At 44.6% G+C, this 18,887-nt stretch overlaps 1 protein-coding gene across 6 annotated transcripts in view; it reads right to left on the minus strand.

Annotated features, from left to right (window-relative positions):
- The window catches only part of taf1a (TATA box binding protein (TBP)-associated factor, RNA polymerase I, A), a 70,570-nt gene extending 55,781 nt beyond the window's left edge, over positions 1 to 14,789 (minus strand). The window contains exons 1-3 of one of the 6 annotated variants that reach the window (XM_085981302.1): positions 14,644 to 14,662; positions 11,105 to 11,444; positions 10,541 to 10,586 (exon numbers count right to left, since the gene is read on the minus strand). Coding sequence is in view for 2 of the 6 variants with exons in the window: in XM_085981304.1 (XP_085837430.1) it covers positions 10,541 to 10,586; positions 14,644 to 14,785 (188 nt within the window). In the remaining 4 variants the exon portion in view is untranslated. Of the gene's footprint in view, positions 1 to 10,540; positions 10,587 to 11,104; positions 11,487 to 11,525; positions 13,019 to 14,643 lie in introns of those variants that run through there. The other 5 variants (XM_085981299.1, XM_085981301.1, XM_085981303.1 and 2 more) reach the window with 5 other exon arrangements.
- Positions 14,790 to 18,887: the final 4,098 nt, after the last annotated feature.

Consider the following 18,887-nt stretch of genomic DNA (forward strand, 5'->3'; position numbering starts at 1 on the left):
TGCAGTTAGGGGCAGGGCGTTCCCTAAAGCCGTGAGGCGGCGGAACCTCAGTTAGGGGCAGGGCGTTCCCTAAAGCCGTGAGGCGGCAAAACCTCAACATACGAATGAATGGGTGCACCGTGGTGAGTGAATGAAATAAAACCCCTACAGTCGCAAAGAGGTTAAAACTCAAAACCTCGGGACTAAAGGGTTGGTGTGTTTAACGAAACAGAGTGATTGACAGGAAGTGAGCAATTAATCAGAGTAACGCTATAGGGGTGAGCAACGTAGTGTATAAACCTAATTCACCAATACCGTGAATTAAGCATTAAACATAGCAGTTAGTTATGACTGGACCTGGATTCTATAACCCGACTCCTGGCAGATAAAAAAAAAGTGCAGAGAGCCAAAGGCTTGGTGGGGGAGGAGCTAAAGATAAAGAGGCAACAGATAATGTATGGAATTGAAACAGAAGGGAGAGATAAAGAAGGAAAAAGATCTAATTTGCAGGCGAACCAATTTGAAACCCCAGCAAGGAAAAAACAAACAAACAGGGATTTGGAAACTAGGGAAAGCTGTTGAGTCACCGATTTAAAAAGGAAGGAAAAGATAAACTTAAAGCTTTACCAACATGGAAGTTATTAGCATCTGTACCAAGACAAGTAAAACACGAGATTTGCTGAGTGAAAGGAACCTTAGTCATATGCTGGAATTACAGTTTGTATGAAAATGTGTGTTAAAGTGTGAATGTTTCCTGATTAGGAATGTTTAAGAGGTTACAATATTCCTTTGTCTGAAAATCTGTCCTTTAGGAAAAAAAGAAATGTCTGCTGTGTGTTGTAGCTCCACCCACTTCTCTGTGTTAAAGAAAAGCATTTAACCCTTTTGTCTTGTCTAAGATTTTGGAAGTTTAAGGATGTGCGAATAAGATTGTGCCCTCAGAATGGAAAAAAAACTATTACAATCTGAGTTAAGCTGGAGTATAAAAACTGAGAAGAGCAACAAAAAGTTTGGTTAACAAAAGATTAAGTTTCAGTCTAAGATCTAACCTTGGAGTTATGAGGTAAATTAACCTGTTAAAACCAGACTTTCATTGTGGCCACAGTGAAATTCTGGTTGATGTAAATTGGTGTAGTCCGAATTGAATAAGATAATTCCACTCCGCAAGAATATCCGATAGTGGCAGGTCCCTCTACAATGTTTAACTGACTATGGTACTGGGAGCCGTATAGAAGGCAGGACTAGAGTTAAATCTTAGAAAGGTATAGGTAGGGAAGGATGAAGTAGTCGAAGTATTGCTGCGAGCAGGACCACCAGCTACAACCCCCGGGGGAACGGCCAGGTGGAAAGAGAAAACGCGACAGTTTGGAAGGCCGTCCTCTTAGCCCTAAAGTCTAAGGGCCTCCCAATCTCTCGCTGGCAGGAAGTCCTCCCGGCAGCACATTCCATCCGGTCACTGCTTTGCACTGCCATTAACGCCACCCCCCATGAACAAATGTTTGTTTTCCCCAGGAAGTCGACTACGGGAACCTCGCTACCAACATGGCTAATTTCTCCGGGGCCCGTCTTGCTGCGGAAGCACGTGAGGGCCCATAAAACGGACCCCCTGGTCGAGAGGGTGGACCTCCTGCACGCCAACCCCCAGTACGCCTATGTGGCATACCCAGACGGGCGGGAGAACACTGTCTCCTTGCGAGACCTCACACCCTCGGGCACCCCCGAGATACCACCGTTATTTAACCAATAAAATTGATATACCTATCAATTCATTCCATGAAAAGCGACGAGTTAAGATAGTAACTATAGGTTTTTATTGGCTAAATAACAGAGCCCACCCTCGTGGGCGATCGGTTCCAACAAGGGAGAATACTAGCCAAGCGGTCACCTTTATACCTGGGCAAGCAGGCGGAGCCATGGGCGGAGTCAGCTGAGGTAAGCCCAGGTATAGCAGTGTGCGTGGCAAGAGGTAACCTTGTGTATCGATAACAACAGTGTAAACAGTGATAACAACAGTGTAACAATAGTGAACGGTTGTGAACGGTAACAGTGGTTTACCACAGATACATAGTGACACAAGGGAAGAGACAAATGCCCAAAAACAGATGGGAGGGGCATTAGGACTGGCTGCGTGCTTTGATTGCTCCCAAGCTTCTAGGGATGGCAACAGGAAGGGACCGCGCCAGAGAGGGGAGGGGGATCCGAGGATGTTTGTTGACGCATTGGTAGGGGGCCGACAGTGAAAAATGTAATAGACACAGGAGCCACAATCTCATTGACAGACTTACCCTTACCCCAAACGAAACTTTCAGTTAGTATAGCACGAATCGGTGGACGAAGAATCAGGACTTATAAGAGCGAAACAGTCTTACTAGAAATTGGATGTATAATAATACCTACCCAGTTGTGGGTATGCGAGAACATCGAAGGAACAATCCTAGGGATAGATATACTGCGAGAAGTAGGAGCTTTAGTCAACCCTGAAGTGAATGAAGTGTACTGGCCCCCAGATTATAAGTTAAACAAACAGACAGACCCGGGAAACAAAGTAGAAATGACCCAGCCTATACAGGATTTGATCAAAGGGGGGTAGCCAAAGGAAAAAGTGCAAACCTATATAGATAGTCGGAATGCCTTTGGGGTGGTGTCTGATTACATGATAGCGGGAGTAGGCAGGGATATATGACACCAGGAGGAAGACCCGTAAGAGACAAGAATATAATCAAGGAATGAGTAGGAACCTCTCTCCTACCCAAAGAGTGCATAATAATAAATTAAAGCACACAAGAGGATGGGCAGCTAAACGAGCAACTGAGAGAGGGAATCTGACCAATGAAGCCCAAATGTTCATGTTGAGTCAAAGTGTGAAACCACAACTGTCTTTCAGTCAGGGATGTTTTTTGGGTTGCGTGAAGTGACGCAATAATGTTTAGTTCCACCTTCAAAAGCCTGCGAAGGAGTTAACCCTTTCCACTGACAGCTGTTTGAGTTCACCAAGCAACAACTTCAGTATTACTGAATAGAATTTAAAGATATTGGACATTATTAAATTTAAGTTTCTTAATGTTAAGCTGATATTTCCCCACAGTGATAGAAGGAAAATTAGGATTTGATAAATGGAAGTTATCTTATTGCAGCACCGTCTCAAACGGCTGGGAGACTGCTTGGGAGGCTGTCCTGTTACCCAAAGATAAACCTGGACAGATAGTTAGAGACATGAGGCCAAAGACCAACAGATTATACGGGATCGAGAACAGGATACATGGGACGACCAGAAGGAGGACTTAGCAATAGATAGCAAAGTGATAGCAGAAATAATACCAGCCAAACCAGGGCTAGCACTCAGATGGTTAGGACCTTATGAAGTATTAATGAATAGTGACACATGTGCTCATGTAGATGGGTCTGGAACGGGTAAAGGAAGGTGGAAACACTGGACTCAGTTAAAAATATATAAGAAAGACAATGAGTAAACCAGAGATGGTGCCCTTTTTGACAGAGTGAGGAGTATACTAGAAGATATAAAGAATGGGAAGGGGAGTTACTACATATATCAATGACAGGGCTGTGTATGATGATAATATTATATGCCATAGTTTGCATCTTCAGGTATGTCTGGGGACAGAGCCACAGAACAAGAAATGAACCAGATGTACAGCATTTTGAACTGATAGAATTATTCTGCTCTTATCCATTTTAACTGGCTGGTGACGACCAGCCCCTTTTTGTAATTACAGGAACATTGGACGTCCGGAATGAGATGGAGCGTCCTCGCCTTGATCCTAGGGATGAACATAAGTATTGCCATTATCGAGGGGGATTAGTAATAAGGAGAACACAGGATGAGGTGTATTTTAGTGTAGCACATAGAGTTACTAAGCTTGCCATTAATATGAGTACTTTTGAGATACAAAACAAACCTGGAACTCCCTGTGGGTAAAACAATTAGAGGATCCACAGGAAAAATCTATCTTACAAAGATGTAAGAAGCGGGGAGTATTGGAAACAACCGGAGCAGGGTATGCGGCCGGGTTAGCAACAATTAATAGCTCGGACATAGAAGGAGTAAACGAAGGAGTAGAAGAATTACAAGCAAAAATAGAGAAGTTACTAAAACAAGCTACTGGAAATAGCCAGCAATTGACACTGGCAGGGAAACCAAACAATAATGCAATTGTCAGGGGTGGAAGAGATAGTAGCCCCCCATGCAGAAACAATCAACACAATTATCGATAGACTTAATAATGCTTCTCGCCAAATCGATAGGAACTAATATGTGCCACGTAGGGCTCATGGCTATTGTCGAATGCTCAGCATAACGTGAGGCAAATAAATAATGGACAGATCCCTGATTGGATTACTAATAAGGATCTGGAACCTTGGATTGACACAAATAAAAGCCTATGCAAGGGATGTAAAATGGGACAAGTATACCGGGCAGGCGATTGTCTGACCCCATGGACTAAGATGATTGGCTTTGTACTGGCCATCCCACAATTCCCAGAAGGGGGACAACCCCGATACGATGTGATTAATATAGGAGAAGTACAAAGGGAAAGATGGTTAAATATCATGATGTCCCTGCCAAGGCGCTTTGGGAAAGGGATGAAGATAATAAACAGAAGAATGAAACCTAAAGGGGGGTGGTAGTGGACGGGTGCCACCACAAGGGAAGGACATGGGTGTGCACACACACCCCCACCGAGGGAGACACATCCGAGTGCAGATTTGCACCCTCAAGGTACACCCAAGGGGGATACACCGGACAAGGGTAGCAGCAAGGAACAATGGGACATGTTGTGTCACCACAATTGAACAGAAATATGAATATCAAGATATGGCTTATACCATTCCCCAACCAAACCGTTGTTTTGGTCTAAAGATACCTACACAGATAGGAAAACCTGGTCATTTGATAATATGGGACTTACTAAAAAGGGTTGAAACTTATGTCATACCAGAGCCCAAGGCAATTCCTAAGTTAGAGGAAGCTTGGCAGAAGTTACGGCAGGAAACAAAGAAAATTTTAAAGTATTATCATAAAATAAAAGAAGGCTTAAAGAAACAACAGAAAGACATTAGTACAACATTAGAGGAAACTCACACATTTCCTCCTATTTTGATACTTGGGGACCAGGATGGTCAGGGATGGTGGGCGCCTCAGTGATACAAGGCGTAATGATGTTCCTCATGATTGTTATTATGATATATTGTGTATTTTTACTGCTCCAGTGCCTCTGTACCAGAATGAGTAAGGCTGAAATTGGTGCAGTGAAAGAAGTCGAGCCTGAGGAGGGGCAGGTAGCGATGTTAAGAATGGACAACTCCCCCGCCTCTCCAAGGCAAATGGTGTAAGATGTGATAGGAAGCCCTGAAATTATGAGGGATTAATTGGGCATGGTAATTAAGGACCGGGCCGGCCAACCGTAAGATGGAGGTGGCAGAAGGAGGGTGGTGAATGAGGATTGGTGAGTGATGACAGTCTCGAATTGGCACGTCACACACCCAACGCGGGAATGAGGGACAAGCTTGAGCAGAAAGCCTAAACCATTAATGCAGGGTCTAAGGAGCCCCGGGAATGGTTACACCGGAAGGAGTGCATAAAGACCACACTAAAGGAAAGACCACCGTAAAGGAAAGACCACCATACCACGGGGGGGGGGGGGGGGGGGGGCGGGGAAGTCGGCCTCCAAATCGATAGAATACATACATGTATAATCTAGACTGGTAGAAGGCCAGGGAGTGCACGCTTTGGCAGACACCAGGCAGTGGAAATACATGTTGACCTGTTTTGGAAGTTGTCCAAAAGGTCAAAAGGAGGGACTGAAGTAAGAGATTAAAATTGAGCGTAACAGGGCACGTTTAGTAAAACGCAATTGCGGCCACAGAATGTTTAAAGATGAAATGTACTAATTATTCGTATGTTTAATTGCAGAAATGACCATACCAGTTTAGAGAGATGAAGCTTACAAAAAGAGATACTGGCATGACCCTTTTCTGAAGAAACAAAACTTAGTAGGGACCAGAAAGGGAATGACTCGTTTCCAAGAAATCACATGACCTGGATGACTCATTTCCAAGAAATCAGAGGGTCTACATGCCCCTTCAGTAAAAGTGAAACTTATCCTATAGGTTATTTTGTATGAGTTAGACGCACCTAGTTAGTGATTAATGTATAGACTTTTAAATCGATTGGATCTCTGAAGTAGGAGGTCTTGCAAAATGTGTATAACTGTGTGAATCTCAAGAGGTTCGGTGGAGTGGTAGCCTTGTGTGGGGACACAAGAGCAATATCTCCCCAGGCCTGAATAAACCGTTTTTGACTTCAATTATTGGGTCTGTCCTTCTTACAACAAGCCGGTGACGTCGACCTTGTATATCACTTGGTCCGCACTTTGGGGGCTTACATCAATTATCCTTGTCTACTCTCTGTTAGCTCTTCAAAAAATTCAGTAAGGTTGGTCAAGCAAAATTTTCCCTTTTGAAATCCATGCTGGTTATTCATTATTATACTTTTTGTTTCTAGCTGTTCTTCTATTCTCTCCTTTAGTAGGTATTCCATTATTTTTCCTACCACCGATGTTAAGCTGATTGATCTATAATTCCCTGGACATGTTCTATCCCCCTTCTTAAATATAGGTATTACGTTAGCTATCCGTCAGTCCTCTGGCACTGCACCTTTTTCTAATTAATTATTAAATATGTGTAGTAATGCCTCCGCTATCTCTTCCTTTGATTATTTTAAAATGCGTGGATGCAATCCATCCGGACCAAGGTTTTTATCCTCTTGGAGTTTGATTAGTTTATTTAATATAGCGCCTTTTTTATTTTAAATGCACTTATCTCATTACTCAATGTCATGTCCACCTGTTCTATCTCCCTGGTAAATACCGAAGCAAAATAATGATTTAATATTTCTGCCATCTCCTTATCGTTACCTATGTTATTGTCCTGTCCATCCCTTAATGGCCCTATTCTCATCCCAACCTTCCTTTTTTTATTGATGTGCCTGCAAAATATTTTACTATTTTGCTTTATGTTCCTTGATAATTTCAGTTCCTCTCTGCCTTTTTTTTTAACTTCTCTCCTAATCCCTTCGTATTCTCTCTCATCATGCACTCCTCTGCTGTCTATGTATTTAATGTATGCCTCTTTCCTTACCCTTGTTAGAAACTAAAGATGCCTAAAAATGTATATGATTATGCGATTAAAACTGTGACGTGAAAAATGCTATGTTTAAATGGTTATGTTCGAATTGCAGACGGAAAGTCTCCTTGGGACAAGTAAGTGCTTGGAAGAGTTAATGTTTCCTACAGAGGTACAATCGCCCTGTTGCTAAGCGATTATCTGTTGTTTTTAAGTTAAGACTTGAACCTTGTTTATGTATTTTATGTATAATGCTAAGGTAGGCTTTGAAGTTGGTTTAACAGAACTGCTTGCGAAGAGAACGGAAGGAAATTTGGGGAAGTTAATGTAAACATTTGCAACGTCATAAAAGAGCTAACACTCTGAAGCGAACAGGTTTCTAGTTGGGCCTCTTGAGATCAAAGAAGGATACGGATGAAAGAGATAAGACACGAATTCCACAGAAGGAAACCCTGGGAAAATATAAACAGAGAAAAACATGACCAAAATGTGTTACATCTTTAGGGTGGACTTTGACACGAGAATCGAGACAAAGAACTAGAAGTCCCATTAGATATTAAGGTTTATGGGGGAACTTCTATAGGTCAAACGGTCTTATCAATATCCAGGTTCAGGCCCACCCCTAAAAGTAGAATAAAAGTGACCTCCCAAAAGCTTGTACTTACAGACAGAAGAGAAAGAGAGAGAGAGCTTGTAAGGAGAGAATTGCTCATGCCAGGAGCAGCACCAGGCATACCTAAAAATGAGGTGCCAACCTGGGGAAGCTGCAACACAGGACTACATGCATGCTAAAAAGTGGAAGCAGCATGCTATAGACAGGGCTAAGCAATCCCATAATCAATGGATCAGATCAAAGCTCTGCAGTCCTGCCATATCCATTCGTGAATGGTGGTGGACCATTAAACAACTAATGAAAGGAGGAGGCTCCATGAATATCCCCATCCTCAATGATGGTGGAGCCCAGCATGTGAGTGCAAAAGGCAAGGCTGAAGCGTTTGCAACCATCTTCAGCCAGAAGTGCCGAGTGGATGATCCATATCGGACTACTCCCGAGGTCACCACCATTACAGAAGCCAGTCTTCAGCCAATTCGATTCACTCCACGTGATATCAAGAAACGGCTGAGCGCACTGGGTACAGCAAAGGCTATGGGCCCCAACAACATCCTGGCTATCGTGCTGAAGACTTGTGGTCCAGAACTAGCCGTGGCTCTAGCCAAGCTGTTCCAGTACAGCTACAACACTGGCATCTATTCGACAATGTGGAAAATTGCCCAGGTATGTCATGTCCACTAAAAGCAGGACAAATCCAACCTGGCCATTTACCACCCCATCAGTCTACTTTCAATCATCAGCAAAGTGATGGATGGGGTCATCGAAAGTGCAATCAAGTGGCACTTACTCACCAATAACCTGCTCACTGATGCTCAGTTTGGGTTCTGACAAGACGACTCGACTCCTGACCTCATTACAGCCTTGGTCCAAACATGGACAAAGGAGCTGAATTCCAGAGGTGAGGAGAGAGTGACTGCCCTTGACATCAAGGCAGCATTTGATCGAGTGTGGCATCAAGGAGCCCTAGAAGTCAATGGGAATCAGGGGGAAAACGCTTCACTGGCTGGAGTCATACCTAGCACAAAGGAAGATGGTTGTGGTGGTTGAAGCCACAGCCCCAGGACATCGCTGCAGGAGTTCCTCAAGGCAGTGCCCTAAGCCCAACCATCTTCAGCTGCTTCATCAATGACCTTCCCTCTATCATTAGGTCAGAAATGGGGATGTTTGCTGATGACTGCAGTGTTCAGCGCCATTCACAACTCCTCAGATAATGAAGCAGTCCATGCCCGCATGCAACAGGACCTGGACAACATTCAGGCTTGGGCTGATAAGTGGCAGGTAACATTTGCGCCACAGAAGTGCCAGGCAATGACTATCTCCAGCAAGCAAGAGTCTAACCACCGCCCCTTGACATTCAACGGCATTACCATCGCCGAATCCCCCACCATCAACATCAACTTAACTGGACCAGCCACATAAATACTGTGGCAACAAGAGCAGGTCAGAGGCTAGGTATTCTGCGGCGAGTGTCTCACCTCCTGACTCCCCAAAGCCTTTCCACCATCTAAAAAGGACAAGTAAGGAGTGTGATGGAACACTCTCCACTTGCCTGGATGAGAGTGCAGCTCCAACAACACTCAAGAAGCTCAACACCATCCAGGACAAAGCAGCCCGTTAGATTGGCACCCCATCCACCACCTTAAACATTCACTCCCTCCACCACCGGCGTGCCGTGGCTGCAGTGTGTACCCTCTACAAGATGCACTGCAGCAACTCGCCAAGGCTTCTTCGGCAGCACCTCCCAAACCCCCGACCTCTTCCACCTAGAAGGACAAGGGCAGCAGGCGCATGGGAACACCACCACCTCCAAGTTCCCCTCCAAGTCACACACCATCCTGACTTAGAATTTTATCGCTGATCCTTCATCATCGCTGGGTCAAAATCCTGGAACTCCCTACCTAACAGCACTGTGGGAGTACCTTCACCACACGGATTGCAGCGGTTCAAGAAGGCGGCTCACCACCACCTTCTCAAGGGCAACTAGGGATGGGCAATAAATGCTGGTCTTGCCAGCGACGCCCACGTCCCATAAGCGAATAAAAAAAATTCCACTTAATTTCTGAATATTTGACTCCTGGAAGGCGAATTAACAGAACAGATTAAGAGAGAACAGTACAACTTTTTGCAGACATACTATTGAAAACTTGTCAAATGTTAAAATGTTCAAGTTTGGTATTATAATAAGACAGTCACTTATTCCCTGAATGAACTTTTTTTTTTTTTAAATAGAAAAGCTCCCTCTGGTGGTAAGTGCAAGTAGTGCTATAACATGAGATAATGCTATAGCTTAGTGCTAATATTGGAAACTCCAGAATAAAAAATAAAAATGTTCACTTCAGTATAACTGCCAAATGCTGTGCTGTGGTTAGACAACTGCCTGTACACTAGTGGGGCAATCAAGGACAAAGTGGAGGCAAGTAAAAGCAAGACTTGTGCTGCAGGATTTACACCAAATGTAACTACCCACTTCCAGACCATAATTCCTTACGAAAGGAGACCCCACATCCAAGTAATCTGTTTTTCTTACATTTCTACAACAAATTTGTAAAGAAAATTATACAACTGTATCTTGAAGAAAAAAAGGCTGAAGGACCAAACCAAGTACAATGCTCAGAAGATGGCCTCCAAACACAGATTGCTCTTGCTCTCATTCCTGCAGTGTCTAAGATTTATCTTCGCCTACTCCCTCATACAAATGTCTTCCCTTCAGAGATGAATGTTAGAAGATGGGTTAGCTCAGGCATTCCTAGTGCTACTGAAGCCATTATAAATAACTTTAGAAGTAATAAAAGAGAGAGTTGTTACCTTTGTAGAACACAAGAGGGAAGCTCAAGTGGTTTATGCTCATCACCTAAACACCAGAAAGAGATTACTATTTAATTAATTGAACAATTTCTAGTATAATTTATAACATATATAGGTCAGGACTTTTGCAGTTCAAAAATAAATTTGCTCATTGCTACTACAGGAAACTTTGGTTTATCCGGAGGTTAACCGTCCAGAATGCTCGAGCCACCGGCAAAATTCAGGAGTCGGTTCATTAAGTTTTTTTTCTTTTCGTTGCTTTTTTTTTCCCCACCAGTCAGGCTCTGCAAGGTCTAGCTAAAGCTGTTGCTTAGCTACAGAGATGCTTGCAAGCTACGGCCGACTGTTTAGAAGCTGTTGCAACAGGGTTTGTTGCTAGATACGGAGCTCAAAAGCTTCCGTATGTTTTAACATTAGCGCTGGTTTGTCCAGCAGTTTTGATGGGACGGCAACAGCTCGGTCCCGTCGGTGCCGGATATCACAAAGTTTCCTGCACACTGAAAGAGGAAATGTAATTTGAGAATTACTTAATATCAGCAAAGCATGCTAAAAACATTTTCTTACTTCACAATAAACTGTAGTCAGCAATGAGGGCAGAACTGTCAAGGTGATGGATAATCAAAGTTAAAGCAGCTTGAGTAACTTTAGAAAGTACCAATTCAGGGGTAATAGGACAGGGGTTTGACAGGTAAGAGAGAAGCCCTCTCAAAGATATGGTGAGCACAAGCAAATGTTCAAGGAGGTGGTTAGCATCTGTTCTTTAGAAGATGAAAGTGTTGTGATCCCTCAGACTATGTTTTATATAACAACCACTTCCATTTATAGAGGGCCTTTAATGTAGTAAAACATCCCAAGTCTTTTCACAGTGGAGTAAGAGGGCAAAATACCCGCAGTACAAAAGAACCTAAAAACAAGTCAAAGGGAGGAACTTAGTGGATTTAATACAAGTAAATAAAAAATAGTAAGAGAAAATAGTGGAACTTACGATAGACAAATCTCTAGGACCTGATGCCTTTTATTACCCTGGGGTAAAAACCATGTGAGGAAATTGCAGATGCATTAGTCATAATATTCCAAAGCTCTATAGATTCAGGAATTTTGCCTTTGGATTGGAAAACTGCAAATGTCACTCCATTTTTAGGAAAGGAGGAAGAAACTAGGTAACTACAAACCTGTCAGTTTAACATCAGCTGTGGGGAAGTTACTGGAATCTATCAGAGGTGTGTGACTAAGCACTTGGACAAGTATCAGCTGATCAAAGCATTATAGCATAGATTTGTGAAAGGTAGGTTAAGTCTAACTAATCTTCGTTGAATTTTGAGAGGTCACTAGCATGGTGGACAGGGGAAGTGTCTATGGATATTGTCAATATGAACTTCCAGAAGGAATTTAATAAGGTTCTTCACAAGAAATTAGCAACAAAAAAATTAAGCGTAGATTTGGAGGTAACCTTGTGACACGAGTTGATAATTGGTTGGGAGGTAGGAGACAAAAAGTAGGGATAAAGGGTTTGCTCTCTGATTGGCAGGATGTGACAAGTGGTGTTCGCCAGGGATCTATACTGGGGCCTCAGATTTTCATCATATATATTAATAACTTGGATGAAGAAATAGAGTTGTATATCCAAGACTGACACTAAATTAGGAGGCACAGTATGTTGTGTGGATGGGAGCAGGAACTTACAAAGGAACATAGATAGGCCAAGTGAGTGGGCAAAACTATGGCAGATGGAGTTTAATGTGGGGAAGTGTGAGGTTATCCACTCTGGATCAAAGACAAATCAGAATATTTTCTTAATAGTGAGAGACTAGGAGTTTTGGAGGAGTAAAGGGATTTAGGTGCCTATGTACAAAAATCACTAAAAGCTAGTGTACAGGTTCAAAAATAATCCAAAGGATAATGGAATCTTGGCCTTTATCTCAAGGGGAATGGAATTCAAAAGTGATGCTTCAGTTGTATAGAGCCTTGGTCAGACCCCATCTGGAGCATAGCATTCAGTTTTGGGCACTGAACCACAGGAAAAATATATTGGCCTTGAATTTTACCAGGGCTTGAAGGGTTAAATTATGATGGCAGATTACATAAACATGGCTTGTATCCACTAGAGTTTAGATGGTTGAACATAAGAAATAGGAGCAGGAATAGGTCACTTGGCCCCTCGAGCCTGCTCCACCATTCAATAAGATCATGGCTGATCTTGGGCTCAAAGCCACTTCCCTGCCCGCTCCCCATAACCCTTCACTCTCTTATCTTGCAAATATCTGTCCATCGCCACCTTAAATGTATTTAATGACGCAGCCTCCACAGCTCTCTGCGGCAGAGAATTCCCCAGATTTACGACCCTCTGAAATAAATTCCTCCTCCTCATCCCAGTTGAGGAGTGATCTAATCAAATATAGAAACACAGAAACATAGTAGCAGCAGGAGTAGGCCATTCGGCCCCTCGAGCCTGCTCCGCCATTTAATGAGATCATGGCTGATCGTCCAAATTCAGTACCCTGTCCCTGCCTTCTCTCCATATCCCTTGATCCCTTTAGCCTTAAGAAATATATCTAACTCCTTCTTGAATATATTTAATGAATTGGCCTCAACTGCCTTCTGTGGTAGAGAATTCCACAGGTTCACCACTCTCTGGGTGAAGAAATTCCTCCTCATCTCTGTCCTAAATGGCTTACCCCTTATCCTTAGACTGTGACCCCTGGTTCTGGACTCCCCGACCATCGGGAACATCCTTCCTGCATCTAGTCTGTCTAGTCCTGTTAGAATTTTATAAGTTTCAATGAGATCCCCTCTCATTCTTCTAAACTCCAGCGAATATAAGCCCAATCGACCCAATCTTTCCTCATACGTCATTCCTGCCATCCCAGACATCAGTCTGGTGAATCTTCGCTGCACTCCCTCCATGGCAAGAACATCCTTCCTCAGATAAGGCGACCAAAACTGCACACAATACTCAAGGTGTGGTCTCACCAAGGCCCTGTGCAACTGCAGCAAGACATCCTTGCTCCTGTACTCGAATCCTCTCGCTATGATGGCCAAGATACCACTTGCCTTCTTACCCGCCTGCTGCACCTGCATGCTTACCTTCAGCGACTGGTGCACAAGGACACCCAGGTCTCATTGCACTTCCCCTTCTCCCAATCTATTGCCATTCAGATAATAATCTGCCTTCCTGTTTTTGCCACCAAAATGGATAACCTTGCATTTATCCACATTATACTGCATCTGCCATGCATCTGCCCAATCACCCAATCTGTCCATCAAAACGTTTAAATGATTGAAGGATTCAATAAGATAGATGCAGATAAACTAGTGTGTTTTTCTTGGTATGATTACTTCGACCCAGCCACATTACCACCAAATCTGATCGGGCATTACAGAAGAAAACAGTATTATAGAATCCTGGAAAAGGAGTGCAGCAAACACTTATGGGGACCAGGACTAGGAGCCATAAGAGATAGTCACAAGCACTACCACAAGGAGTAGTTGAGCAGAACTACATGGTTGTATTTAAGGGGAAGCTAGATAAACACAAGGGTGAAAGAAATATGCTGATGGGGTTAGATGAAGGCAGGTGGGAGGAGACTCTTATGGAGCATAAACACCATCATGGACCAGTTGGAGCAAATGGCCGGTTTGTGTGTTGTAAATATTATGCAATTTATTTAACCTCTGCACAATAATTTACTTTCTCCATAATGGAGCAGCATAACACTGACATTATCAACACCTTTCATCACATCTTCATTTTTAAATTTATTTTAAAAAAGTGAACACATAAACATTACAAACTTTCCACAGGATCAAAATAAAGAAATAGCAGACACGCCCAAGAACTCCTCCCAATAAGGGTCTCCACCCTTTTAAACTCCCTCCACGTTACAACAGTGACTACACTCCAAAAAGTACGTCATTGGCTGTAAAGCGCTGAGACGTCCGGTGGTCGTGAAAGGCGCTATAGAAATGCAAGCCTTTCTTTCTCGGGTTAGTCCGTTCCTGACACCGAAAGGGCTCCCTCAAACTGCACCCAGGTCTCCCAGCAGCACTGAGCGCATGTGCAGCCCAGTCGGGTTTGCTCGGGCGCTTCTCCTCCCGTCACTTACCTCCGCAAACCTTCAGGGCAACGTTCCAATCCCGGGAAACGTTCCATTTACTGCCCACGTGAAGACGCTTACTCAAACTACTTCCGGAGTCAAGGTGCACGGCGCTGTGTTTTCTGTCAAAGCATCCGGACTCAAAAATCATTCACTTCCCCCCTTGGGATGCATCGACGATAACTCAGTATTTACTCTGTGGTCTGGGAACAGTTTCGTTACATTCAAACAGAAAATAAATCGTTTTTAAAAAATGTAATTACATTCAACGCTGAACAACGCCTGCTCAGTCGCCACCTGTGTGTTTAGCACTTACATGACGTGCCCAATTCCACTCACATAAGTGTAAAGATTATGGAGTGAGATGCAAGTTTTTTTTAAACAAATTCCGCCAACACACAGAATTGAGCCCATGTTTGTTTTCAAGAGTGAAACAGCTAATATATCAAAATGAGCGAGATTCACGTAAAATGACGAAGACATGGCGTATGTTTAATAGGTTTTAATACAGTAACAACAGTCTGATTATGGCCATTTCCTGCCTGACACGATACACCACTTATGTCAAAGTTCAGCATCATACCAGCTGCCCTGCCCAATCTGCCTCTATCACCAAATCACACCTTGGTCTCTCCTCCCACTCTGGCAGCTGCTTCTTTCAGCACCTCACCTTATTCCACCCCTCTCGCCTCCCTTAAAATCCTCGTTCTCCACCGCCCACCCAAGCTCCACACCACGTTTCTCACCAAGATAATCATCACTGCTTTCTTCTCTCAGCCCCTGGAGCAATTTTAACCTCCATTAACTCACTATGCCGTCTCTGAGTTCACTATCCTATCCTCCCTTAACCTCTCCTTCCATATAAACTCGACTACCCATATTCACGGCCATCCCCTCAATTCCCCTTATCTTAATCACAGATAAGGCCATCTCTGATCACTTATATCCGTTGTAGTGTATGTGCTTTAAGTCAGAACTACTTTTTACAGCTCCTGTATACCGTAGTACTGGCAGTAACCACACCGGTATATAAGCTGTGCGCATGCCTCTGTACTCCAGTCTAGAGATTGCCCTCCTCCAGTAAAGACCTGTTATTTGTTTACGTACAGCATCCGTGTAATTATTTATCCACTGAACCACGGATCTAACAGTGGCGACGAGTGTTGATGCGAATCTACCTGCAACATTAAACAAAAAAACAAAAAAAAATAGTCGAGTCCAGGAACACGGGTGTCGACCGCAAGCAACCGCCCAGCAGTCAGGCAGAGATCCAACTTCACTGGGGAGGCTGTGGAGAGCCGGGCTTGGTTCCCCAGCCACAACGAGCAGTAAGAGACCGACGACAGGTCCAGAGCAGACCCTTCCCGAGCAGCAGCGGCTGGAGCCGACCGACGGCAGAGAGAGAGAGCCGGGCAGCGTCGACGGGGTAAGAAAAAGGGTGAAGAGAGCAGGGCGCAGCCGGGGGTTGATCACCGAGCGGCGTCGAGGAAAAATACTGCAAAACCGGAGAGAGAGAGGGTAAGAAACAGCCGGGTTCTAGACTGAGCGGCGTCGACAAATATCAAGAGAAGAACGCGCAGAGCACAGCCAGGGATCACGGGCTGATCAGGGTCCGCGGGGCGAAGCAAGGGGAGACGCCATTGAGCCGCGGAGAAGCAAGGAGCTGGGTTGTCTGAAACTACATAATGTAACCGAAATGGAGGACCACCACTGCTAGGACGTGAATGGATCCGGAAGATACATTTAGATTGGCATTCCATACAGGCACTGAAGGTGGAGGCCAAAAAGGATGACGACGTCACACCTGGACGACTGTCAAAAATGCTAACTGACGCAAAAGAAGTGTTCCAGGAGGGACTAGGAACACTAAAAGGAATAACAGCAACAATTAAAATAGAGGATAATGCAAGCCCAAAGTTTCTGAAGGCCAGACCAGTGCCTTATGCGATCAGACCAGCGGTTTAAGCAGAGCTGGAAGGGTTGGAACATTCAGGAGTACTGTCCAAAGTGGACTGGAGCGAGTGGGCTACACCCATCGTTCCTGTAATGAAGAGGTCGTTGTGTAATACGCCTGGGGAACCAAAGAAGGTCCGCATCTGTGGGGATTTTAAGGTGACAGTGAACCCAGTCCTTCACACGGTGCAATATCCGCTTCCACGAATTGAGGATATTTTCGCCTCGCTATCTGGTGGTAAACGCTTCACAAAAATTGATCTAGCCCAGGCGTACTTGCAAATGGAGGTAGAAGAAGCTTCGAAACATTACCTTACGATCAACACCCATAAAGGTCTCTATCAATACAAACGGCTGGTGTTTGGAGTAGCCTCGGCTCTGGCTATCTGGCAAAGGGCGATGGATCAGGTCCTGCAAGGGATTCCAGGGACCCAGTGTTATTTGGACGACATCTTGGTCACGGGCGAAAATGACGGTGATCACCTCGCTAACTTGGAGAAGGTGCTCGCCAGTTTAAAGGAATATGGGCTACGAGCTAATCGCCACAAGTGCGAGTTTTTCCAGAAACAGATCTCGTATTGTGGCCACGTCATCGATGAAGAGGGGTTACATAAGTCCCCTGACAAGATAGAGGCAGTAGTCAAGGCTCCAGCACCGGAAAATGTGTCACAACTGAGGTCGTTCCTCGGGCTGGTAAACTATTACCACAAGTTCTTACCAAATTTGTCTACGGTATTACACCCGCTGAACACCCTACTGCAAACAGGGGTACCATGGAAGTGGGATGACGAACGTAGATGAGCTTTCCAGAAGTGTAAAGAATTGATCACATCAAAAGAGGTGTTGGCCCATTTCAACCCAGCACTACCAATTCGTTTGGCATGTGATGCATCACCCTACGGCATTGGAGCGGTGCTGTCGCACAAATTCCCGGACGGTTTGGAGAGGCCAGTAGCCTTTGCGTCTCGGTCACTAACCTCAGCCGAGCGCAACTATGCCCAGATTGACAGGGAGGCCCTCAGCCAAGTATGGGGAGTAAAAAAATTCAACCACTATGTGCATGGACAGAAGTTCACCTTGCTGACTGACCACCAACCACTTGTCTCCATCTTTAATCCTAAGAAGGGCGTGCCAGTAATGACTGCACAGCGGCTACAAAGATGGTCCCTGTTTCTAGGGGCGAATCAATATGAAATAGAATATAAAGGCACGAGACAGCATGGGAACGCTGATGGGCTATCGCGCCTGCCACTGCCTACTGTGGAGGAAGCACCAGCAGTGGACCCTATCGAGATATTTTATTCGTCGATAATTGAACGATTGCCAGTAACAAACGCGGATATAGAGAAGGAGACCCGCAATGATCCGACGCTGTCACGGGTATATGAATTGACAGTGAGGGGATGGCCAACACATGGCGACTCACTGTTGCCAGCATTCTCATCCAGAAGAGAACAGCTGTCAGTATGCCAGGGGACAGTGATGTGTGGATCCAGAGTGGTGATTCCACCCAAGTTAAGGGAGAGAGTGCTAAATGAGCTACATGAAGGTCATCTGGCGGGCTAGGGCTTATGTGTGGTGGCCGGGAATCGATCAACAAATCAAAGACCTAACTAAGAGCTGCTTAGGATGCCAGAAGGTCCAAAATGCACCACCACATGCCCCTCTACACCCATGGGAGTGGCCCTCCTCTCCATGGCAATGGGTGCACATTGATTTCGCTGGTCCATTCATGGACCCAATGTTCTTAGTAGCAGTGGATGCTCATTCAAAGTGGCCTGAGGTGATAAAGATGTCTTCAACCACTACAGAGAAAACGATTGCAGTCCTACGGACCATATTTGCCAGAAACGGGTTGCCAGAGCAGATCTGCTCTGATAATGGACCACAGTTTGTGTCCGATGAGTTCCAAAAATTCATGAAAAGGAATGGGGTAAGGCATTACACATCCGCCCCGTATCATCCAGCCACCAATGGATTGGCGGAGAGGTTCGTACAAACCTTTAAGAAGGCGATAAAGGCCATGAGTGAAGAGGAAATTCCACTACAGCATAAGGTGGGCAATTTCTTATTAGCCTACCGAAACGCGACACATGCAGTTACCAACCAGACCCCGGCCATGATGTTCTTTAACCGAAGGTTGAGATCTCGTCTGGACTTGCTCAGACAAAATGTGCGAAGAAATGTTGAGGACAAACAATTCCAGCACATCAACGAGAAGTCGACAAGGAGCTTCAATGTAGGGCAACCAGTCTTGGCCCGGGACTATCGAACAGAGAAGTGGCAACCCGGAACGTTAT

Source organism: Somniosus microcephalus, chromosome 3 (genome assembly GCF_052327205.1).
Source record: "Somniosus microcephalus isolate GS21.2 chromosome 3, FLI_Smic_1.0, whole genome shotgun sequence".
Lineage (NCBI taxonomy): Eukaryota > Metazoa > Chordata > Chondrichthyes > Squaliformes > Somniosidae > Somniosus > Somniosus microcephalus.